General features: G+C 52.4%; 1 protein-coding gene across 3 annotated transcripts in view; it reads left to right on the top strand.

The window, feature by feature from the left end:
* Nucleotides 1–1,488: 1,488 nt before the first annotated feature.
* Nucleotides 1,489–24,354, top strand: part of PRIMA1 (proline rich membrane anchor 1) — a 61,577-nt gene continuing 38,711 nt past the window's right edge. Inside the window, exons 1-3 of one of the 3 annotated variants that reach the window (XM_036844741.1) lie at nt 1,489–1,594; nt 2,378–2,501; nt 9,451–9,586. In XM_036844741.1, the coding sequence (XP_036700636.1) occupies nt 2,409–2,501; nt 9,451–9,586 (229 nt within the window). In that variant the 5' untranslated portion in view covers nt 1,489–1,594; nt 2,378–2,408. Of the gene's footprint in view, nt 1,595–1,693; nt 1,751–2,022; nt 2,088–2,377; nt 2,502–9,450; nt 9,587–24,354 lie in introns of those variants that run through there. The other 2 variants (XM_036844742.1, XM_036844743.1) reach the window with 2 other exon arrangements.

The raw sequence follows: 24,354 nt of genomic DNA, 5'->3' as shown, positions 1-24,354 counted from the left end.
CTTATAGTGCTTTTGTCACACACAGCTGACAGCAGAATGCCAGTGGACAGTGGAATGGCTGGTTTTGTTATCTGTCCCCCAGATCAGACCTCAAGCTCTTGGAGGGAAGGGACAGGGCCTCATTCACGATTGCGTCCGAACATCTTGCTGGTTCAGATGTGGCTCTACGGAGTTTGTATGGAGAAGAGCCTCGGGTCAGCACTCAGCATGAAAGAGGTCGCTAGGAAATTGGTCTGAAAGCCGGTTTGCAGAGCAGTTTATAGAGTGTGTGTTTACAGGGGGTGACTTAAGGGTGCCCAGAGAGGTTGGGGAAAGGAACTAAGTAAATGTTCCTTCGATGAATGAGCTATGGTGTCTGACTCTCCGCTCTCTGGTCCTGACCCCCTGGTTCCTTCACCCAACCTAAAAATAAGATTGTCCATGCCTTGGGGGCGGGGGCGCTCTGGAGAGCCCCTCTATCAATCAAAGCGCTCGCCAGGTGCTCCCACCCGATCAGCCGAGGCCGTGCATACCTGTGGCGCGGCCTGGCGGGGCCCGGGGCAGCTTGTTTGAAAGAAACGTAACGCGCTACTTCGCCACCGACTTGTTGATAATCTCGCCTCAAACAGGAGTTTGAGATGGCTGACGAAAAGCAGTGGTGGAGAGGTCCTCCCCGGGGCCGTCGGCAACTCCTTCCAAGGTGCAGTCGTGTGGCTGGAACGGTCCCCCCGCCCGGGACTACAGAAGGGAGAACACAGCATTTGGCCCCTAGAGTGGCGGCCTGCACCTCGAGCCCGGGCAACCGGGGCGCCTTCGGCCCCGTCCGAATGGGGTGGAGGAGGGGAGGGATTCCGTAGGGATCGAGCGCAAAAAGGGGTCTCCACGAGTCAGTCCTTACCCCCTTCCCGCCCCCTCGGAGAAACTTGGCGGGGGGGACGGCAGGCAAGGAGCAATACCCTCGGGAGCTGGAGTCCTCTGCCTCGCGGGTGGATAAATAAATTATTAAGCGCCCAATACACAATAGCCTCACTAGATGGAGACGAGGAATCACTGCAGCGGCGCTGGCGGCAGCTGCGGCGGCGGGGAGCGCGGGCGGGAGCGCAGCCCCGGGCGGGAGGCGGGCGAGCTCTGGCTCGGCTCACGTCTGTTTTCCTTTTTCGTGCATTATTTATTTCGCCTCCGCCCGCGGCCCTGCGGCCAGAACAGGCGCTCGCGGCCAGCGCCTCTAGCCCCTGCTTCTTGCGAGCCGGCGTGACGGGCGGCCCGAGCTCGGGCACCCCAGCGCCCCGGGCAGCCGCGCGGCGCCACCGGGGAGGAAGGGGACACGGGGAGGGCACGCACCGCCCGCTCCAGGCGGCTAGGAGGAGACTTTCCCCGCCCTCCGCCTCCGCCTCGGCAGCCCGCCCCGGCCCTGGGCGCGGGGTGCCGCCCCTCCCGCCCCGTGCGCGGCCAGGCGCAGCCCGGAGCCACCGCGCCCTGCGCCCCGTGCGAGCGCGCCCTGCCGGGGCCCCCGGCTCAGCCGCCCCGAGGCCCAAGCCGCGCGCAAACTTTTGCTCCAGTGCCCGGCGCTCCTCCCAGGCATGTGAAGCCCCCAGGCACCCGCGCAGTCGCCAGGGTGAGGACCGAGGCCCCGCCTAGAGGGCGGGGGACTGGGGAGGCGGCTGGCTTTAAATGGGGGCCGTCCGGCCGCTCGGGAACAGATTCTGCCGCGGGGGGAGCGAGCGCCTCCCTTCCTCGCGCCGAGGATCGGCTGGGGCCGCCGCCAGGCAAGGTGGCGTAAGGCCCCGGAGGGGTGCGGGCGGAGAAGGAGACGTGGGGGAAGCTCGTGCCCTGAGGCCGGAGGCCGGGGCTCGGCAGAGCGCGAGGGCAAACGGGGCGCGCCCTGAGGTGCATGTGTTGCAGTGTGCGCAGTGAGGGCCGGCGGGGCAGAGAGGGTGCACGCAGCGTGTACATGCGGGGTCAGCGAGCGTGCGGGCAGGAGTCGCTGGGTGTGCACGGCTGTTTCTGTGGGTGTGCACGCAGGGTGAATGGTGCCCGCCGGGTTTGAAGTGTGCTCACAGTGGGAGAGAGTTGTGCATGGCTGTTTCCGGGGAGGTGCACGGGGCTCGGTAAGCGTGCTTGGCTGTTTCTGGAGGTGTGCATGGGGCCAGGGTTTGCGCGCAGGATTCCGGGGGCGTGCACCACGACGGACTGTAAGTTCTTGGATGCCGGCCCCCGTGAGTGTGCATGAAGGGTCAGCGAGGATGCAAGCTGGAATGAAAGGCCAGGCTTGTTTTACGAGGGTGCCCCAGGGTGCGGGGCGTGCCCGCCCCACCTGGACTGCTACGTGTGTGTGCGGGTGCGCAACCACGATGGTGCCAGCGGCGCCCGCCTGACCCGAGCTTTGCTCCCCTGACAGTTCGCCCCGGGAGCGGGTGCCGCGGGCCGAGATGCTCCTCCGGGACCTGGTGCTGCGCCGTGGCTACTGCTGGCCCTCACTGCTGCTGCACTGCGCGCTCCACCCGCTCTGGGGCTTCGTGCAGGTGAGCGGTGGCGCGGGCTGCGCGCGCCCGAGGACCTCCTGGTCAGGACCGGGTAGGGGGTGGTTGTCACTTCACTCCCACGACCCTGGCTTCCTGCAGTCGCCCCTCTGATTGGTCCTGGGAAGAGTTGAGGAAAAGAAAGGATGCATACTCTCGCCCTGAAAAGATAAGAAACTCCGGAAGGAGGCTTCGGTCCTGGCCTGCTGAGGCCTGCAGGACAGCGCCTTGGAACTGAAAGGGCTGAGGGAATGCCTTCTTGATGATAATATTCTATTGCAAAAATGCAGACAACAAAACCTTAGAGCTTTTACAAACTTAAAAAGAAAAATGATACCAAGAATATACCTTCTTTATTTCCCATCAGAGCCACTAGTAAACTTCATATTAGGCTTCTTAAACTGGACTTCAACACAGAAGGGGTTGTTTCTTGTAGGTGGTAGAGTTGAGGATGTGGACAGATTTTGCGAGGGGGCCACTGGTGGGGGAATGTAAGAAGGAGCTGTCCATCTATAAGGACTGCCTGCGGATGGAGTCTTCACCCTGGGCCCCCCAGTCCCCAGGGCAGAGACCAGGTAGCCACCAACTCGAGGGACCTGTGTTAGGGTCAAAGAGATGGTAAGACGGGATGGTGCCTAGTCCCTCCCAGAATGCACACAGTCAGCAGTACAGTGGAATGGTGAAGAGGTGGACTTTGGTGTCAGCTCTGAATTTTGAGCCCCAGCTCTGCCTCTTACCAACTGGGGGGCTTCAGACAGTGCGCTTAACCTCTCTGGGCTCTGGTTTCTTCTTCCTCACTGTGCTATTATAAGTACTTGATAAGATAAAGATTACTTAGCGCAGCTCCTGAACCATAATAAACACTAAATAGTAGCTGTTGCTGCCATTATTGATGGTAGTAATAGTAACGTCACTCATCTATCTGGCTAGCCAGGTACTCTGTTGATTGCTACGTAGTCTGATCAACAATTTTGAATTGTTTTGATCGGCATTTTTACCATTTCAGTCATTGAAATACCCACTCTGGGGTATTTGCAGCTTCATGTCCCCCTGGTGGCATTTTGGGGCTTGGGGACTATTCAGATAGTTGCCCTGAGTAGGAGGTGACAGTCTAGAGAAGATGGGATTGAGCAACACAGCTTGCCAGGCTGCCAAGGTTCATGAGCTGTCCCAAGTGATGGGGCGTTGCTGGGAACCAGGGTGGTCAGTCCTGCTTGTATGATAGCGCTGGTGACCCCTGGAGAGAACCAGGGGCTCTAATGCTGGAACCAGCCAGCTGGGGGGAGAGCTCGAGTGGGGGAGGGGCATACCCCCCTCCTGCAGTGCCAGGCCCATCTTCTGCTCTCTTCCCTGGCTTGCCTCTGTGTCACTCACAATTGTTTTCCTTTCGGAATTGACAGCTTTGTTTAATGCGTGAAATGGCAGTTATTAAACTCAGCTGGGCCTCCTCGGGATTCAGAATTTTGTCACTTCTAAACACTTGAGTGGTTTGGGACCAGTTTCTCTTGTTCAACTTTTAGCTGAACCTCAGGTGTTAAGCTCACTTCCTTTTTGTATTCATTTGTTTACAATTTTCCCTCTTCTGGGAGACTTTTTCAGCTAGTACGGAGAGCAACATGATGATGTTGTTAATCTCCAAGAACTGGAATTTTCTGCAGGAACTAGCAGGATAGAAACAGCAGATCCACCACCTCCCTACCCACTCCCACCACCAAAAGAAAGGATTTTGTAAAGTAGCTTCGTGTTTTAGCAGTGTTCTTGAGCCAGGCGGTACTCACACAAGCAAGTGTGTGTGTGAGTTTGTGTGTGTGTATTTCAGATGCCGTTACTCAATACAAATCAATTTTTGTGAAAATCAATTAGAAAAGAAATCCTCCAGACAAGTAGAATGGGTAAAATCTTGGCTGGAGGAGCTGGAAAGATTAATCTACAAATGATAAGGACTGAGAAGTCAAGGGAAAAGGGGCTTTGGAAGGAATGGATTTGGTTTTTGAGCAAAAGAGCTGAAACCAGGAGAAGAGAGGGGAGAAGAGGAAAAATCAAAGTGCACAAAGCCATGTGTTTCCCTTTAAGTGGAGAGAGTATCATTTGTCACGTCATAGGAGTTTCTTGAATATGAAGAAATCTATCTGTGCTTTCATGAGCTTTTTGCCAGAAGAATCCCTCTAAGTCGTAAACATCTGGAAGGGTGAGACCAGCACAATAATTGGTGAAGCAAGAGGTCTGTGGTCCCTCAAAGCACCGGGTTCCAACCTTGAGATCAGCCGGGAGCCTCTGGCTGCTGCCTGGATAATAAGAAACTTAATCATTACAGTCAGATGACATTAAATAGCCACAAGGTTGGTGGGGGCGCTCTTTAGGCTCTTGCCTTTTTTCCTTCATGTGTCTGGAATTGGGATTTTGAGCTTTTGTGATTTAGGGTTCTTCTAAGTTCACTTCCAGATGAGTCCTTTTTTTTTTTTTTGCAAGTGAAGAGGATGACAGGCTGGTGAATTTATTAGGTGTGACAGGAGTGTGTCTCATCAAGTTACTGTGGTGCTGGCCTGTCTCGATAAAAGATACCAGAAGCCATCATCCTTGTGGGCGCCCCCCTAAAGCAATTGTCATGGAGACAGGCTCTGATCCGGGCCTGTGGGTCTCTGTGTGGCAATGCGGAGCCATCTCAGACCCAAGCGATGAAGCCATTACAGCTTCACTTATTTAGTCAGCTGCATTTATTGGGCACCTACTGTTTGCCAGGTCCCCCCGTGTTAAGTGCAAGGGATCTAAGGATCCCTGCCTTCATGGCATTGACAGTCTAGCACTGGAGAGATTGTTAGACAAGTCATAATAGGCAAGAGTGCTCAGTAGGAGCAAATAGCTTAGAAACAGGAGCTTGTGGAAGATTCAGAGAAACCTCGCAGATGCAGTGCTTCAGCTGAGACATGAACAAGGAGAAATCAGGAGTCAGGATGCAAGCGTGAGTGAAGTGTCCAGGCGGTGGAGGGAACAGCCCTGAGGTGGGAGGAGAGGGCAGGGCATTGGAAGAACGCAGGTGAGGCCTCTGTTGTAAGCCACTAACATCGTGTCTTACAGTTTGGACTTGATCCTGAGGGCTCTGGGGACTGTGGAAAGTTTTAAGAAAGAGACGATACAATCTCAGATTGGCATTTTAGAAATCTCAGTCCAGCTCCAGCACAAAGTTTGGATTCAGGGAGGGGGCGAGGCAAGGGGCACAGGGGCTGGTGAGAGTAGGGTTGCCAGATTTAGCAAATAAAAATACAGGCGGTCCAGTTAAATTTTCAGATGAACAATGGATCGTTCTTGAGCGTTAAGTATATCCCATACAATATTTGGGACATATTTATACTTAAAAAATGTTGTTGTTTCTCTGAAACTTTACAGGGGTGTCCTGTATTTTATCTGGCAACCCTAGGAGAGAGGCAGGGCTACCCAGTGGAGGTGTGATGGTGTCCTGGTTTAGGGCTGTAGCACTGGGAGTGAGGCGAGGTGGATGGATTCAAGGACTATTTAGGAGGACTGGGCCAGAGAGCTACACTGGTTGGCCAGAAGCGGGAAGTGGCTGCCACAGCACCATGTCCCCCAGACCACAGTGCCAGGGACCAAATCCAGGTGAGTGCAGGACCTCTCTGTGCCTCAGGATTCTGGCCCCAGGAGAACGCTGCAGAGCAGGGACAGGAAGGCAGGAGATGGCACAACTGGAATAAAAAGTGTTCACAGGAAGTCGCGATACCGGCTTTAGGCGGGTCATTGACCTCTCTGGGCCTCTGCTCCTTCTTGGTCAAGTCTAGCTAAGAGCAAGTGACTTCAGGGGCAAGTTTCTTCTCCTTGTAAGACTCCCCAGGATGTAAACCAACCAAGCCAGGCCTTGAGACAAGCTCGCGGTACTGAGATTTCCTCTCTGCTGGTCTAAACACAACACTGCCGACCCGCAGAACCCCAAAGTGGACCCGGAGCTGGGGGATGGGGTGGATCCCATGTTTCTCCACTGCTGGGCAGACAATCCCCAGCGCACATTTTTACTGAGCACCAGCGGAACGCCGGGCCCTATGCAAGTTTGGTGAATCACTTAGCCTTGCCAAGCCTGTCGTCCCAGCCAGTAAGTGTGGATGACAAGAGCTACCTCTCTTGATTATCCTCATGGTGAGAGGAGAGCCTGTTTCCCATGACTGACACACAGTAGGGCTCAGGAAGTCACACTTGGTCAGGATTGATAAAGCACAGACCCACCCACCTTTCTGCTCCAAGATGCTCACAACTTAGTGTGGGAGGACATTAGCAGTGGGAAAGGTGCCCCAAAGGGGAGGGTTTACGAGGTGAAGAGGCAGCACTGGGCAGCTGGGTCTAATCTGGGGGGGGGCGTGGGGTTCAGGACAGCTTGCCTGGGAAAGCCATGTAAGAGCTGGGTTTGAAGGATGCATAGAAGTTGGCAAGTGGATAAAGGACCTGTGTAACCAGCTGTCAGTCTAGGGAGGCTCAGCGGCCACAGGCCTGCACTGGACCAAACCAGTGAGGAGCCCGAGGGGTCCCCGCCTCGGGGAGAAGGACAGCCCGCCCAGGCTGGCTAATTTTCTGATGACCTTTGGGTAAACAGTTGTGCCCGCTCACATTTCAGTGGGACCGTTATACAAGAGACCACAGATGTTTAACACACAGTGTGTGCCTTCCCTTCCCCCACTTCAGCCTTGAAACTTGGCCCTGGTTTCCCTGCCTGTAATTTCATCACATTAAGCACTCTTATACGTATGTGCCCTTACAGCCTCTCACGAAAATAGGTCATTGTGTTGGGCCAGGTTAAAGAAACGTGCTCCCCTTGAACGCTCTTGCATAAATTGCACCTTGGAGAGTGGGAAAGTAATTGCTTTGGCAATGGCATTGCTTGAAGTTTGCACACTTGGTAGAGTTCAGCGGAGAAGCAATCTCAAAGGCCAGCCGTTGGGAGAAGGGAGATTTTGAGCAACCGCCATGGTCTTAGAAGGTCAGAATCCAGATGGTGATGGGAGGGCTGACAACTACGCTGGGGGAGAAGCCAGTGGATTTGCCATGACGTCTAAGGAGTTAATCATCTCCGTAAAATAACAGAAAAGGCTCACTGTCTGAGGATATGCTCTTCCCGGCGGGAGGTAAGATTGCCTTCCAGAGTTTGAAATGCAGTCAGTGGTCCTTTAAAAACACTAAAAGGTGGTGAGCAGGAGCTTCGTGGCCTCGTCAATGTTAAGTCAGGGCTGTAAATCAGTCCACCCGCCTGCTGCCGTTGCGGTAGCCGTTACCCATGCTGTTCACATCTGCCAAGTGGCAAGGGAGCAGCCGAGCCCTGCTGGCTCTCTCTGCGGGCCTGGAACACGTGCAGCAAAGGGTCTGCACTGGCCTCCAAAGGCAGGCCTTCCGTGGCTGGTTGCAGGGAAATTGGGGTTCTGGGTTTCTACTCACTGGAGATGACAGCCAGAGAAATGAACTGTGGGCATCACTGAGGTAGGGGGTGACCACCAACTCTTCCTTCATGTCTTTACATCAGCTGTTCTCTGGACAGGCAGAAAATGCTGGGTTCAAAGATTTATGGCACTCTGCCATAGAGAGGGATGCTGGCAGTTGATCTAAGCCAGCCATTCTCTCACTGGCTACACGTTAGAAGCTTAACCTGGGATGCTTCAACAAAATACGCATGCACAGCTCCACCTGTAGAAATTCTGACTTAACTGGCGTGGGAAAAGCTCAAGCATGTGTATTTTTTAAAGCTGCCTGGAGATTCTAATGTGCAAGAAGGGCTGGGAACCGCTGGGTGAACACAACCCACTTTTGCTCCCCTTTTTAGTTTACAGATGGGGAAAGTGGGACTGGTGTTGAAAGAACACCAGCCCAGGAATCAAGAGGTGTGGATTCTGGTGAATTCCAGGCATTTCCTTAGGTGTTATGATGGCGAGAGAAAAAAATAAAAGGCCTGACCCCTGACCTCATAGACCTTAGAGTCCAGTGGTAAATAGGCGGCTGAGCTAGGTAAACACCCCAATGTAGATTTCTGCCACACAGAGTGAAATCCGGTGCCAGGAGAACCTGTAAATTGGAGATCTGACCTGGTCAGGGGGGGTCAGAGACGCTTCCCTGAGGAGGTGAGAGCCAAGCTGAGTAATGGGTAAAGCAGAGGGGAAGGTGTCGGAGAAGATTCCAGGCCACTGGAGCAGCGTGCTCAAAGGGAGGGAGCATGACCAGGGGCCAGGCACTGGCAGGAGGGCTTCGAGAGCAGAGCAGGAGGCCAGAGCAGGAGGGGAGGGGCGCCCTCCCTTGCAGGGCCCTGTGGCCCCGTGATTCCCCTGAGCTGTGGGTGAGCGTCCGGGCATGGCGGGGGGGTGGGTGCAGGCAGTGGGTCAGGTGTGTTTCCCTCAAGGCCACTCGGGTGGCTCGTGGATCACACTGGGAAGGTTGTTCTGCTCCCCTTCGTCACGTGCGCCACCAGAGCAGAGGCCTGGCCGGGTAAGGTTCCTCCCCCAAGATGGGGGGACCTTGGCCCACAGTGGACATAGAGAGGCCATCAGGAACTGTGGCCGGAGAGGAGGCGAGGGCTTGGTCCTGCACCGTAGCCGGGCAGACGGGAGAAGCGGTTAGGTCAGGTTACGCAGAAGGTAAAATCAGTGCCCTGTCACCATCTGGGTGTGAGAACCTCAGGCGGCCACTTCTCCTGCCCGGGCCTCAGTTTCCTCATTTGCACGATGGGGAGATTCTAGAAGCCTCTCATGAATGCCCAAGCCAACTGCCCCAGTCCCACAGAGCTGGAAATACAACCTAGGTCTCCATCCCTGCCAGGCCAGCCCCGCATAACCCTGTTCCCTGTGAACCAGCCCAGCTTCTGGCTCTTCTTCCTGCCTAGGTCTGGAGGGGTGGGTGGGCCGCGGTGGTCCCGTTTGGGCTCCCAGTTGCCGCATCGGCTTCTCTCGGGCGCCCGTGCCCATTCCTGCAGGTGACGCACGGGGAGCCCCGGAAGTCCTGCTCCAAGGTGACCGACAGCTGTCAACACATCTGCCAGTGCCGGCCCCCGCCCCCGCTGCCCCCGCCCCCGCCGCCCCCGCCGCCGCCCCGACTCCTCTCCGCCCCAGGTAAGTAAAGGCTCAGCCCTGGTTCCGGTTTCTCTTCGCGTTTTCCGGGGCCCAGGAAGGACCTGGGAAGCAGGTTCCCCGGAAGCCAGGAAGCAGAGGGCAGCCTTGCTTCCTTTGTAATTTTCCACTGGCCGAGCAGGAGGGAAGCCAAGACCCAACTTTTCCCTGCAGTCTGCAAAACGCCTTTCCCACAGAATGTTCCTGTGAGATGGAGAAAGATGTTTCTCCATTGGTTAATCAGATAAAAGTCAATCTCCATTTGATGAGTGGCTCTGCCTGGACTGTTCCGAAGGCCAGGCCTTGAAGGGGGGCAGCCATGGGCGCTGGTCTGAAATACCCCTCCCGTGAGCATGGTTTCATTTTTTGATTTTAATTCATGTGTAAGGGAGCAATTAGTATAGAACCGAAGTGGAGGCTCTGAGAGCAAAGTTACACGGGTGCCGTTCAGCTATTTGCAGCGAGTTCTGTTACACACACACACACACCCCCACATCCCCTCCCCCGCCCCGGTCACTTGTTCGCCTTGATTTCATCTCTGAACAATTTGATTGCAAACAAAGGAGTGTTTCTTTAGCCAGAAATGGCTTCAGTCCTGACCCGTAGGGGTTAAGTTCCCTGCTTACAATTGCCAGTTGATAAGGTCTCTAACAAGAGATTCTGTATTTTGGTTTGATCACTCAAGTTGCGGCCTATAGAATGCCCAAGCTCATGTGTGGATCCATCTCATTAAACACATCTCCGTTGAGTTACTTGGGGCATATTTTAAATAACTTTGACGAGGCTTATTCTCTGGTAAGCCGTGTTTCCAAGCTTGCGGTGTGCAGGCAGGGATGCAGTGTTCTGGTGGAATCTTTTGCAGTTCACGTGTGTTTCTGCACTTTGTCTGCTAGGCCCCCACCTGTCTCCATTCTTCCCTGACACCCGTGGCTCAGTGCTTCTCAAAGTGTGGCCCTCAGCATCACCTGAAGCATTCGTTTTAAAGTGCAGCTGCACAGGGCCACTTCAACCCACTAAGTCAGAGCCTTTGGGGTGGGACTTAGGAAGTGGCATCCTAACAAGTTCTGAGATGATTCAAGTGCAAGTTAAAGTCAAGAAGCTCAGCCTACCAGGCCCTCTGCTCCAGGCCTCTGCAGGATCCTGCCCTCCCAAGATTCTCACCCTCCTCCTCTCTCCTGAAGGAACCCCTGGGCTGTACTGTGGGGCCCCGCCTCAGGCCCCTGGCCCCTCACTCCCTTCCCTTCCATGAACTTCCTTCTCCCTCCGCTATTTAAGCTCCAGGCCTGTGCTGCTTCCAGGTGTGTTTGTACCTGATGGATCCACATCCGCCAGTTACAGTCTGTTCAGTTCATCCTGTGCGAACCGAGCATCTGTGCCAGACACAGACCTGAAAGACCATTCTGGTCTCTGGGATCTCTTGGCCTCAAGGAAGGCCTTCTGTCAGCAACCCACAAAAAGTGACCTGAGAGAGCACAGAAATTGTTCTGCAGGTGCACTGGAAATCCTTGAGTAGTTGGGCCAAACTACAGCCACAGTAAACAGCAACATTGACTTGGGTCTTCATAATAAATGGAATTGTTCTAGGTCATTGAAGGGGCGGTGGGGAAAGTGCATCCAGGCAGAAGCAACAGCAAGAGCAAAGGCTTGGAGGTGTGACTCTATGGGACTTCTCATGGGAGGTCCAAGCCCCTCAGACTGTGAAGGGCCTTGTGTGCCTGGCCGAGTAGATCACATTTCATCCTGTGAATCGTTGTTTGCCAAACATTCACCTATCCAAATACCTCCTGTTGTTTGCCTTATTTTTTTTTTCTTTAAACAGACTCACTTTTGTGTTTATACAAATTAATCTCCAAAGAAAACTTTAATAACTACCATCAGTGAAAAACCAGAATCACTTGCGTAAGTAGAAGGTGACCATAAAAACAAATGCAAACAAACCAGTGTTTTAAAGTTCTAGCCTGTCGTGGAAAGTTCTGAGCTCGAGGCCTTCTTTCTTTCTGCTAAAAAGGGAGCACAGCAGGTGGTAGAGGGGTGGCAGAGCTGTAGGAGCCCCGTGCGGAGATATTTCTCAAGAAAGAAATCAGAAGGTTTGTGAGAGGATCAAAAGGGGCCTAAGTTTCTTGTTCTATGTTTCTGTGTGTCTGAGCACCAGGTCCACGTGTCATCCAAAACCAGCTTACTTGCTGCAGGGACACGTGTCCCATCCTTTAGGAAACTCTGCTCTGGGCAGCGATGAGCCCACGAAGGTATTAAGCAAAGAAGTGACACGATCCCACATCGTCCGCTTCAGAGTCAACTTTCCTGACAATGTGGAGGGTGGATTGGGGTGAGCTGCCCGACTGGGGTAAAGAGGGGACCACTGAGATACTTCAGGCCCCAGACCACCCACGAAGGCCTGAAGCCAGGTGGGGGGCTGTGGAGAAGGGGAGGCGGGTGGCGGTGCCAGGTGTGAGGGGACAGAGGCCTCCTGTGAGCTTGAGGCCTGAGGACACTTCCGGGTTAGAGAACAGCAGGTGTAGTTTGATTCTATGGTAGGACTTTTTCAGTTCCAAGTAGCAGAAACCCATCTTGAAGTGGCTTAAGTGATGCAAAAACTAGAGAGAGATGTTCGTTTTTTGGCTCATGTATTGGAATATTCCAGCAGCAGGTCTTATATGATGATGGTACTGGGTTTCCGTCTCCATCTCTCTCTTCTGATTTCTCCTGGGTCACCTTTTCTCTCGAGCAGGCCCAGTCTCTGTGGCTCCAAGCTCCAGGATTCCATCAACCTTACAGTTAGTAATCTCCCTACAAGGAGAGCTTCTCTTTCTCAATCATTCAACTAAAGACCCGGGGCTGACTTTCACTAGACCAGCTTGAGTCACATGTCCATCCCTGGACCAATCATGATGGCCTACGAGATGGAATGTGCTGATTGGTCAGGCCTGGGCCATGTGACCACAGTCGACAGTTGAGTTTTATGGATAGAGGTTAAGAGGGTGGTGACTTCTGAAAGGAAAATCCAGGTAGAGGGGTTGTAACCCAAGGATGAGGACGTGGACACTGGGCAGGAGGACAGCGGATGCACCCCACAGCCATGGGGTTCCGGGCAGATTAGACCAGTGGCAGAGAATGTGTTTTGTACACTGTCTTGGTCCTCACTGAGCTCAGCCCAGAACCCCGCACACAAGTACTGCCTGGTAATGTCAGACAGCTATGGCCACATCCACGACTTCTGCCTATTCTTTAATCCCTGAGGAATTAGCCTCTCCCAGAGGGCACGGGGCTTCAGCAGGTGTGCACGAAGCTCCCCAGATGCTGGCAGGGGCTTGGAAGTCAGCTATGAGCAAGAGAGGAGCAGCTCCTGCCCACAGGGAGCTCACGGTCCAGTGGTCCATCATCTGCAGAGGGTGTGCCTAGGAGTGTCCTTTCCTGCCATCTTTCTGGATACACTGGCTCCAGGCACATGCCAGCCTTTGCTCCTTTGGTCATCAGATGTGCCTGCATCCCTGCCGCTCACAAGGGCTTCTGATTTACCTGGTGAACGTTTGCCGAGTGTCTGCTCTGCGTCCAGCCCTGTGTTGGGTGCACTGGAGGCCCACAGAGAGTTGTTCTCAATGGCGGGGCCCAGGTAATGAAAAGACTGAGAACACGGCGTAAGAGGTCGAGACCCTGAGCCTGGGTTGGTGTGCTAGCTTTGCCACTTCCTCTGCGTGATTATAAGAGGGATGGTAAACTTTTTTTTTTTATACTGGACTATAGTTGATTTACAATGTTGTGTTAGTTTCAGGTGTACAGCAAAGTGAATTAGTTATACATATACATATATCTATTCTTTTTCAGATTCTCTTCCCATATACATTATTATAGAACATTGAGTAAAGTTCCCTGTGCTATACAGTAGGTCCTTGTTGATTATCTATTTTATATATAGTAGTGTGTATATGTTAATCCCAACCTCCCAATTTATCCTTCCCCCCAGCCTTTCCCCTTTGGTAACCAGAAGTTTGTTTTCTATGTCTGTGAGCCTATTTCCAGTTTGTAAATAAGTTCATTTACATCATTTTTTTAGATTCCACATATAAGTGATATCATGTGATATTTGTCTTTCTCTTTCTGACTTACTTCACTTAGTATGATAAGCTCTAGGTCCATCCATGTTGCTGCACATGGCCTTATTTCATTCTTTTTTATGGCCAAGTAATATTCCACTGTATATGTGTACCACATCTTCTTTATGCATTCATCTGTTGATGGGCATTTAGGTTGCTTCCATGTCTTGGCTATTGTAAATAGTGCTGCAGTGAACATTGGGGGTGCATGTATCTTTTCAAATTATGGTTTTCTTCAGATATATGCCCAGGAGTGGGATTGCAGGATCATATGGTATGTCTATTTTTAGTTTTTTAAGGAATCTCCATACTTCTCCATAGTGGCTGTACCAATTTACATTCCCACCAACAGTGTAGGAGGGTTGAAATAGGGCTGGTAAATTTAAGCCTGAGTTTTAGGTGTGAGGTTTTCACCCACCAATGGGGTTGACTGGAGGATTCATGTAAGCGGCAAGCGCTTTGGAAAACTGGACCGGTATCCACTGCTGCTAACCACTGTGTGAAAATCATTCTGATAAAGAGCAGCCTCTGAGTGTTAGACTTAGGGAAAAAAGAGGTGCTTTGGGGGAAAGGTATTTAGTTCCAAAAAGGGCAGGAAGGGAGGATCAGGACAACGTGAGAGAATTTCCAAGTAGACCTTGGATAGGCAGGAGCACAGGGAGACTGGACAGTCCGTGGAGGGGCTGAAGCAAAGGCCCGGAGTTCAGAGCCCGAGGATCAGGCAGGAGGCTCCCTGCTGCAGGATTGTCCTTCTGCAGGAGTGTGGACTTTGGTACATGTGTCAGGGATAGAGGGAGAAAGAGGACACAGGGAAACCTCTGTACCTACTCACACAGACCTGTAAAGTCACCTGTAAAAGGAAGGGCCAGAAACATTTGCCAGAATTGTTGGGCATCCTCCCCGTGGCCAGGCAGGCCTCCCTCTTCATCCAAACAGCACCTGCTGCTGCCCTGCTGCTCCGGGCTACCAACGTATCCCGGGTTGGCCGGGACTCTCCTGGTTTTAGCCCTGAAAGCCCTGCATCCCGGGAAACCCTGTAGTCCTGGGCAAACTGGGATGGTGGGTCACCTACTGCTGGGCCACCCTTCTGGCAGTGGCAACATGGTTTTTCAATTTATTTCTTCTGTTTTATTTTGTTTTACTGTGAAACTTTCAAGGGCACTGTCCCCTCACCCCCTGCCCCCAGCTCCATTCTAGAACGTGTTGAACATGGGGGCAGCTCAGCCCCACATTTGTCTGTGGGTCCCCAGCTCGGCTGCCCCTCCCAGCCGCCCTGGGACGTCTGTTGAGACAGCCTTGCCCTGAGTCCTACTTGCCACCGAGAAGGAACTTGGAAAGGGTTCTTGTGATGTGGAAGATTCTTGGCCAGCATCTCCAGTTTCTGCCCTTTGTTTCCCAAGCTCTGCCCACACCCTTCACACTTTAGGTGGCGACTGCCTAGGGCAGCTGCACTTTGTAAACTTTTGCAAACAGTGGGAGGCACTAGGCTGGGTGATTCTCAAATGCAAGTGTGGTCCGAATCCCCTGGAGGGCTTGTCCAAACACAGGTTGCTGAATCCCATCCCCAGAATTCCTGATTCAGTAGGTCTGGGGTGGGGCGGAGGATTTGCATTTCTAATATATTCTCAGGTGACACTGATGCACTGGCCGGCCAGGGCACACCCTTTGAGAACCAGCGTCCTAGAGAATGGCAGTCAAGTCAAGGGACTTTGGAGTCACATGCAGCTCTTCCACTCCTAGCTCTGCGACCCTCGGCACATCTCATCCCTCTCAGCCTCAGTTTCCTCATCTGTAAAATGGAGCTAATGATACTTAACCTCAGGAGGGATTGCAGTGAAGACTGCAAATTATACAGCCTGTACTTGGCAGAAACTACAAGCTGAAAAGTGGTGTTACAGCACAGTGGCTCAGCCTGGCTGTCCTGCCCTCTAGATCTGGGGTCCACCCTTGTTCATGAGCTAAGTGATTTGGGCAACGTGTCCTTAACAGCTTGGGACCTCAATTTCCACATCTGTAAAATGGGGCTAATGACAACACCCGCTGCATATGGGCTGGGCGGTTGTGAGAATTCCATGCCATGAAGTTAACACAGAGCAGAGCCTGGAACCCAAGTAACACTCACTGAATGGCAGCTAATAAGTAATACTAATGATAACAGTAGTAGTAATAATAATAATACTAGGTCACTGACGTTCAGGTCGGGAGTTGTTTAAACATGGTTCAGGCACCTCGCTGCTGAGAAAGGAGCATCTGATTAGAAACTCAGGGAGGAAATGAGCGCTTTAAGGATGTGTAGATGCCCCTAGGTATTCAACAGAAAAGAAAAGGTCTACTGAGAATACCACTCTTCCCCCATTAGGGGCAGCTGTCACCAGGCTTGTGATCCCCAGGGTCAGCCCCAGAGTCCCTGGGTGAAAGTATTTCTGGAAGGCATGGGCAGGGGTGGACACTGGCAAAGCAAAGGAACAGACGTGCTCAAGGGCCCGACCAAAAAGCCCACGGCAGCTGCCAGGGCTCAGGACTGGGCCGACTTTGTAAATGTCAGCGATGGCCCACTCGTCCCCGCGTGTGACTCAGACGCTGTGGCCGAGGAAGGAGATGTGTACCAGCCCTCAAGGAAGAGCATGTACACCCCCTCCACGAGACCTGCTTCTGAGGCTGATGGGGCCAAAAATAGCTGTAGCAGAACGGAGGCGTGAGCCTGCATTCCCATAGTGCCTGTCTTTAAGGAGCTCAAAGCACTGAGATAGATTTGATTTTTCGCGTTTATTTTATTCTTAGAAAAACCCGAAGAGAGGTTGACTCCGCAAAGGTCACACAGCAGTGGTGGAGCGAGGAATGGAGTCACCTGGTTCCCCTCCTATGTGCCAAGGGCCACATTTTAACAGAGAGAAGCAAATGGGACTGTGGAAATTCTAGAAGGCTTTTTTTACTCAGCCAGAACACTAGGAGGAACTGGTACTCAGCCCCCGGTACTGAGGTGGAAGCTCTGTGCTTCTCTTCTCGTTTAATCCTCACGTACTCCTTTGTAGGAGGTCGTATCAGCCCCAATTTCCCTTAGGAGCCTGGGACTCAGAGAGGGTGACTTACTTGTTCCCAGCGGCCCAGCTGGGAAGGAGGGGAAGTACTTCCGGGTCACCGGATTACTTCCTGCTGAGTCCTCTGCCTAGCTCTCCTCCTCCATCTCTGAGAGTCAGCTTCAGGGGTCCCCTTTCCTTTCCTTGAATGGGCCTCGCTCCTTCCCGTCTCAGAGCCTCTTGTATATACTAGTCCTCGTGTCTGCCAGGCATCCCCTCGAAGTAGTTAACCTCAACTCAGGCAGATCTCAGCTCACATATCCTGCAGGAAAACCTCCCCTGACTTCTACAGAGGTCACTCCGTTCCCTGTTCTGGTTCTCGATGACTATGGAGTCAGTCACGCCAAAAGTTAGTGGTTAAAAAAGCAACCCAAGTGTACTGTCCTTTCCTCTCAGCAGTTATGGGGGGTGACGGGGCTCCACCAGGAGGGTCTTGCTCGGGGTCTCCATGCAATCGTAATCAGTTGGCTGGAGCTGGAGCCATCTCGAAGGCTCCCTTGCTCGTGCCTGGTGGCTGATGCTGGCTCCTGGAGGGGTGCCCAGCTGGTCTTGTTCCTCCACGTGGCCTGGGCTTCCTCACAGCATGGTGGCAGGGTTCCAAGCTTGAGAAGCAGGTAGAAGCTGTACGCCTTTGATGATGTAACTGAGGAAATCATGCGGCATCATTTCCGCTGCATTCTGTTCCTTGGAATCAAGTAACCGAGTCTGCTCAACTTCTAGGTTCAGGGAATTCGATTCCACCTCATGGTAGAGGAGTGTCAGGGAATTTGTGTACATTTTAAAACCACACACATACATACACACACTCTTTGAACTTTTTCTTTTCCTTTATAGCAATCATCCTACTCTTTAAATATCTAATTAATTATTTGACTAATGCCTGGGCCTTTTGCTAGATATAAATAATTGCGTGTGTCCGCCGTGTCCACTTATAGCCCCAGCTTGTTAGCATATGCCTGGCACATCACAGGTCCTCAGTAGCTACTAATTTGTTTCTTTTGCAAAGATTTTTATGCTCTACTGTATGCCAGGCACTGTGCAAGGTTCTGGGAGTGCAGTGGTGAACAGGATGGAAGGGTCCCTGTGTGTGGGACAGAAAATAAACAAACCAATAATATCGCCAGAAAAATAGAAGATAACGTATCCTACAAAGGTAATTAAAATCACAGGATCTGATAGGGGGTGACTGGGTGGTCACTTAGATTGTGTGGTCTGGGGACAGGAGATGACATTTCAGCTGAGACCCGATTGAAGGGAAGTTGTGGGCAAGGAAGACGTGGGGGAAGAGCGTTCTCAGCAGACGGAACAGCAGCGCGAGTTCCTCGTGCGCTTGGGGTGTGTGAGGGACCACTGTGGCTGCTGGCTGAGGCGAGGCCCAGAGGGAGGGCCTGAGAGGCCAGGGAAGGGGTTGGGGTTTTATCTTAAGTGTAAGCAGAAGCTTCGAGAGGGTTTTGAGCAGGGCTGTGGCGTGACCTCATTTATACTTTACAGAGCCCGGCTCCCAGTGTGGAGACTGTCCCTTCGGTCCAGGTGGTGATGGCGGAGCCTGTGAGGTGGCCTGGATAGGGCGAGGGGAGAGGCGGCAGTGTCAAGGCCTGGTCTGATTTAAGATGGTTTCGGAGGTGAAGTGACGGCTGCGGTTGTAGGGAGCGAGGGCAGCAAGGATGCTGTTAGGTCCTGTGGAATGAACAAGCGGGGAAAGCCTGAGGACATCACTCACAAGCTCCCCCTCCTTGGTCCCCTCGGGTGTTTGTGATCTCAGCAGCGGGATAATGATGCAGACCCGGGTGGTGCCGGGAAGAGGTGAGCGTGTGACGAGGGACTTTGGATATCGAACACAGGCTGTGTCACTTGGGTCGTTTCTTGTTTCACGGGTCATGTTGGTGCCAAGCTGGTCTTCACTGCCGCCATTGATCTGGACCTTGGGGTATTGGATGTTCATCATTTGCGGGAGGTGGGGTTTCTGTGCTGTTATCTTTGAGCCACTTGTCTGGTCTGTGAGTAGTAGGGTCTGGTGGCTGGGCCCGGCTCTGTCTCTTACCAGCTGTGTGCTGGTCACTCAACCTCTCTGAGCTTCCGTTTCTTCATCTGCCAAAGGGGGCTCAGGATGCCGTCCTCAGAAGGTACCTGTGGGAGCATGAATAACATGTGGGCCTGGCCCAGCACCCGCTACGTCCCCACTCCCAGTAAATGGGCTCTCTTGCCAATATAATCCTCGCTTGAGCAAATCTCTTATCCGAACCAGTCTCAGCTCTGCCATCCCTAAGAAGGGCTGGCTGGCTCTGCCCTGCATTCCCCTCGACACTAAGCATCACGTACGTGTATGGTAGCGTGATTTTTTTGTGCCCAAACTTGAGTGTCTGATATCCGTAATATCTTTCAGTACATGGAATTGTTTGTCTTCCATGTATTTGCGCATATCCAGCAAATAAAAGATTACAAATTGATGTGGACTTTAATTTCTTAACAAACCTATATTCGTTGATTTATTGAACAAACGTTTGCCAAGAGGTTGTGCCCTGGCAGGTCTTGGGGCTGCAGAGGCGAACTGTGCACGGCCCTGCCCTCGGGTAGCCTGCCTCTGGCTGGATGCCTGAGCCCTGCTGCGTATCGGCATCCCCTGGGAGCTTTAGAAACGACTGATGCCCGGGCCCGCCCTCAGTGGAGGTGCTTCTTGCATGAATCAAGGTCGAGACCCTCGGCTGTAACCAGAGGCCAGAGGCAGGAAGGGGTCTGTGCCAGAAGGAGGAAGAGGTGAGGGCCCAAAAGACTGGTGAGGCTTGCACGTGAGTGACCTCCTGGTACCACTACGGGCGCTGTGATGACCCCAGAATTGGGGCCAAACAGGGCAGGGAGAGTGCGGCCCCCATAACGGAAGGGGAGCCTGCTGGGTGGGGGGCATGATCCTGGCTAAAGGGCCCCGCCTGTAGCATCGGGATGGAAGGCTGGTTCTGACGCCCTGTGACTCTGGCCTCACGTGGACCTCGTTTTCCTCATAGGGCTGTTGAGAGGGTCACATGAGTTTGAAGGTGACGGTGCTTAGAACAGTGCCAGCACGGGGTGATTGCCCTGCCAGACTTAGCTATTTCGTATTATTATGGAAGTCATCTAGAATGTCCCACTTACGTCCGGGTCAAAGCAGCCAGCCTGACCTGTTTAATTTCTGATCCAGTCCCTGAGGTCGGGGACTGTTGATTCGTCTTTGTCCCCAGAGACAGCTCAGAGCTTGACATGGAAAGTGCACACGAGTGTTTGAATATATGAATGCATGTGTGACTAAATGAGGAAGACAGAAGAGAAACTGTCCAGGACAAGGGGGTAGAGAGGGGACTGACATTTTTTTTAAGAGTCTGCCATTTGCCAAGGAGCATTTGGGACCATGTCTTATTTAGGGCTCGATGGAGGGTGGGGTGTCGACTTACCCAGGCAGAGCTGCAGCCCTGGCAGTTGGAAGCCCAGCCAGCGAGCCCAGGAAGGGCACCAGCAGCACCTGGTACAAGCTGTCACCTTTTTCCACTGTGATTGCCACAGGTGACCTTGCCCCCGGTCAGACCCAGATGGGTCCACACCGTCTAGCTAGGAGTCCACACCTCTCTTTAGCACCCAAGAAAGCACATCAGCGTTCAAGCGAGTGTTCTCCTTTCAGAAGGATACCTAATTTATATACTTAAAGAGCAGTAAATCACTCACAGACATTTACTCATTCAACAAATATATGGAGAGCTCTCCGCTGAGGTCACAGACTGAGGAGGACACAGTGAGTAAGACAGGGAGAACCCAGGGAAGCTTCAGTGGGGGACGATCGGGGCTCTGTTTTTTCTCATGTGGAGTTTGGGATGCCTGTGGACAGCCAGGAAAGGCAGAACACACAGGAATTGTAGACTAAACGGAGCACCAAGTGTCCGCAGGCCATCGGTCCCCTGAGAGGAGAGGGTCTGTCCTAGAGTAGGTGTCCTGCAGGAGGCGCTGGCTGAGCTGAGCGGGGATGATTCTCCAGGTGAGGGCTGGGCGTGCTCACAGCAGAGAGAACAGCAGGGGCAAAGGATGGGAAGCCACGGTGATGGGAGGCATGGTGAGAGAGGAGTGGAGGCGTGGCAAAGCTTGACAGTGTGCGGGAATCTCAGACTCACTCCCCGGATGGTGCGAGCCCTAGAGGGTCCGACTGGGTCCGACTGGAGAGCTGCCACCTAAGCTGCCTTTACTCAGCCCTGGCTGGGGACAAAGTAGAAGGAGGCTGAAGGCAGAGGGCAGGGAGGAGATGGTGGCCTGGGCCAGGCAGCAGCTATGGGGCACGAGAAATTTCAGGGCTCAGTGACCAGCCACTGTCCAGGGTGAGGGCAAAGGAAAACTCTGTCTGATCAGATCCCCCTTGTGGAAACAGGACACGAGGGAGAGGGATGGCCTCAGGAGTTCCAGGCTTTGTCACGGGGCATTGGAGGTGGCACAGGACAGCAGGGGAGATGGTTGGCTGGTGGGTCTGGAGTTGAGGACAGAGGCCTGAGCTGGCCCTAAGGATGGGGTGGGAGCACCAACGGCCTTGGGGCCAAAGCCACTGGAGATCAATCACCTGGAGAGAGCATGGGGAGGACAGAGCCTGGGGTTCGGGGGAAGAGGAGCCCAAGAAAGGGCAGCCAGAGGGGAAGGAGGAAAACCGGGAGAGGGGAGGGGGCAAGGAGTCGAGGGCTGGGAGGGCTCACGGGATTTGTAACCAGGAGCTGGTATCCACCCTCCTGTACCCATTTACCTTCTCCTCCAGAGTGGAGAAGAATGAAGGAGGAAGAAGCTTAAGAACTGAAACAAATGCGTGGCTCCCACTTAAGGACCATTGGAAGTCAGGTGGTGATAAAGTTAGTCTAATCCAGGGAGGCTTCAGGGAGGAGGCGAGCTCATTGTGCACATCTGGAAGGTGGGGAGAGGTACGATTGGCCTCAGGAAGATGAGCTGAGTGGGAAAGGGCATGAGCAAGGTAGGGGAGCTTGTGTGGACGTGGCTGGGAGCAACTAGGGGCCCCCAGTGGAAGATCTGATCTGCATTGTCACAGGTGGGTGTGCTGATCAGGGTTCAGAGGCAGAGTCCCCGGGACGCTGGGAGCTGAGGCTGGAGGAGGGGATGGCAAGACCGGGAGACCTGTATTCATTCAAACATTTCTTGAGCATTTCTACATTCCAAGAGCTTGGGCTACACTGTGGAACAAAGTAAACCCAGAGCTGATACTCTGGCAGGGGAGAGAGAGCAGAGAACAATAAACTTGATGAACCGTTAGGCTGTAGAGTGTCCTAGAAATGTAAGTGCTATGGGAAGAAAGTGAACTAGAGCAAGCTGGGCTTGGGCCACGTGGCAACCTGGAGGGAAGATGGCGGTGGAGCGAAGACTTGGAGGCGAGGGAGCGAAGCTCACTGGTACGTGGGGAGACTGTCCCTGGTGGAGAGGACAGCCAGGCTGAGGCCTGGGGTGGTTGAGGAGCAGCCGGTGGGGGCGCAGCGTGGCTGGGGCAGAGTCAGGTGAGGAACATGGTCAGATTCCAGATGTGGGCCCTTCACACTTCTGAATAAGCTGGGTTCCAACAGGTGGTGTCCTGGGGGACCAGGGCAGGGAGCGGCAAGGGGTGGCCGGACACTGCAGTTGCTACAAGGTGAGCAGCTCCAGTGGGGTCTGCCCCAGAGATGCTGGGGCCAGGGCTGTCCTGGAACCAGGACAGAACCATCTGATTTCAGGTCCCAGCCAGCCCCTCAATGAGAGCTCTGATTCGAACAAGGCTCTGGTGGAGGGCTTTGTAAGTGGGCTGGTACTGGTGTAATTAAAAGAGGGAAATGATTTATGCGTCTGCCAGGTGGGGGATGAACGCCTACCACCTGGTGCTTCCGGGTGTGAAGCCTGAGTCCTTCATCACTTTCACGGCGCTGTGATCAGCTATGCAGCCCAGATCTGCCCCACCTGTATCTCCAGGGCCCTGGGACTGGCATTCCCAAAGCCACCTCTTGGGTCTCAATCCTAGCGCCCAGGTCCGGCCCAGAGCAGAGGCCTATTGTGGAGGAACCATCATGGAGGTCGTTTCTGTGGATACAGGAAGAGAGTTGAACTCTGTAAGAAACATGGTGATAGTTTCTCTGAAGTGAATCAATGCTGACAAATGAAAATAACACTAGAGTCTAAATATACTCAGACGCAAGAAGCCACTCTCTTTTTTTTTTTTTTTTTTTTTTTTTTACTGAAGTCTAGTTGATGTACAATATTATATGTTACAGGTGTACAATATAGTGATTCACAATTTTTAAAGGTTATACTCCATTTGTAGTTATTATAAAATATTGGCTATATTCCCTGTGTTGCACAGTATATCTTTGTAGCTTTTTTTTTTTTTTTAATTTATGGCTGTGTTGGGTCTTTGTTGCTACACGTGGGCTTTCTCTAGTTGCAGCTAGCGGGGGCTACTCTTCCTTGCAGTGCGCAGGCTTCTCATTGCAGTGGTTTCTCTTGTTACAGAGCACAGGCTCTAGGTGCGTGGGCTTCAGTAGTGGTGGCTTGCAGGCTCTACAACGCAGGCTCAGTAGTTGTGGTGCACGGGCTTAGTTGCTCCGCGGCATGTGGGATCTTCCCGGACCAGGGCTCAAACCCGTGTCCCCTGCATTGACATGCGGATTCTTAACCACTGTGCCACCAGGGAAGTCCCTGTAGCTTATTTTATACATAATAGTTTGTCCTCTTAATCCCCTACTCCTATATTGCCCCTTCCCCCCACTGGTAACCACTAGTTTGTTCTCTATATCTGTGAGTCTGCTTCTCTTTTGTTACATTCACTAGTTTGTTGTATTTTTTAGATTCCACATATAAGTGATATCATATAGTATTTGTCTTTCTCTATCTGACTTATTTCACTTAGCATAATGCCCTCCAAGTCCACCCATGTTGCTGCAAATGGCAAAATTTCATTCTTTGTTCTTCTTTCTCTAGTTGTTTTAGATGTAACATTAGGTTGTTTATTTGAGATTTTTCTTGTTTCCTGAGGTAAGCTTGTATTGCTATAAACTTCCCTCTTAGAACTGCTTTTGCTGCACCCCATAGGTTTTGGATCATCGTGTTTTTGTTTTCATTTGTCTCTGGGTTTTTTTGATTTCCTCTTTGATTTCTTCAGTGATCCACTGGTTGTTTAGTAGCATATTGTTTAACCTCCACGTGTTTGTGGTTTTTGCAGTTTTTTTCATGTAGTTAATTTCTAATCTTGTAGTGTTGTGGTCGGAAAAGATACTTGATATGATTTCAATTTTCTTAAATTTACTGAAGCTTGCTTTGTGGCCCAGCATGTGATCTATCCTGGAGAATGTTCCATGTGCACTTGAAAAGACCGTGTATTCTGCTGCTTTCGGATGGAATGCTTTATAAATATCAATTAAGTCCATCTGGCCTAAGTATCATTTAAGGCCTGTGTTTCCTTATTGATTTTCTGTCTGGATGATCTGTCCATTGATGTAAATGGGGTGTTAAACTCCCCCACTATTATTGTGTTACTGTCAATTTCTCCTTTTATGTCTGTTAACACTTGCCTTACATACTGAGGTGCTCCTATGTTGGGTGCATATATATTTACAATTGATATATCTTCTTC

This window comes from Balaenoptera musculus, chromosome 2, assembly GCF_009873245.2.
Source record: "Balaenoptera musculus isolate JJ_BM4_2016_0621 chromosome 2, mBalMus1.pri.v3, whole genome shotgun sequence".
Classification (NCBI taxonomy): domain Eukaryota; kingdom Metazoa; phylum Chordata; class Mammalia; order Artiodactyla; family Balaenopteridae; genus Balaenoptera; species Balaenoptera musculus.
Note: the sequence above shows the minus strand (reverse complement) of the source record. Positions and strands in the feature narration are given on the sequence as shown.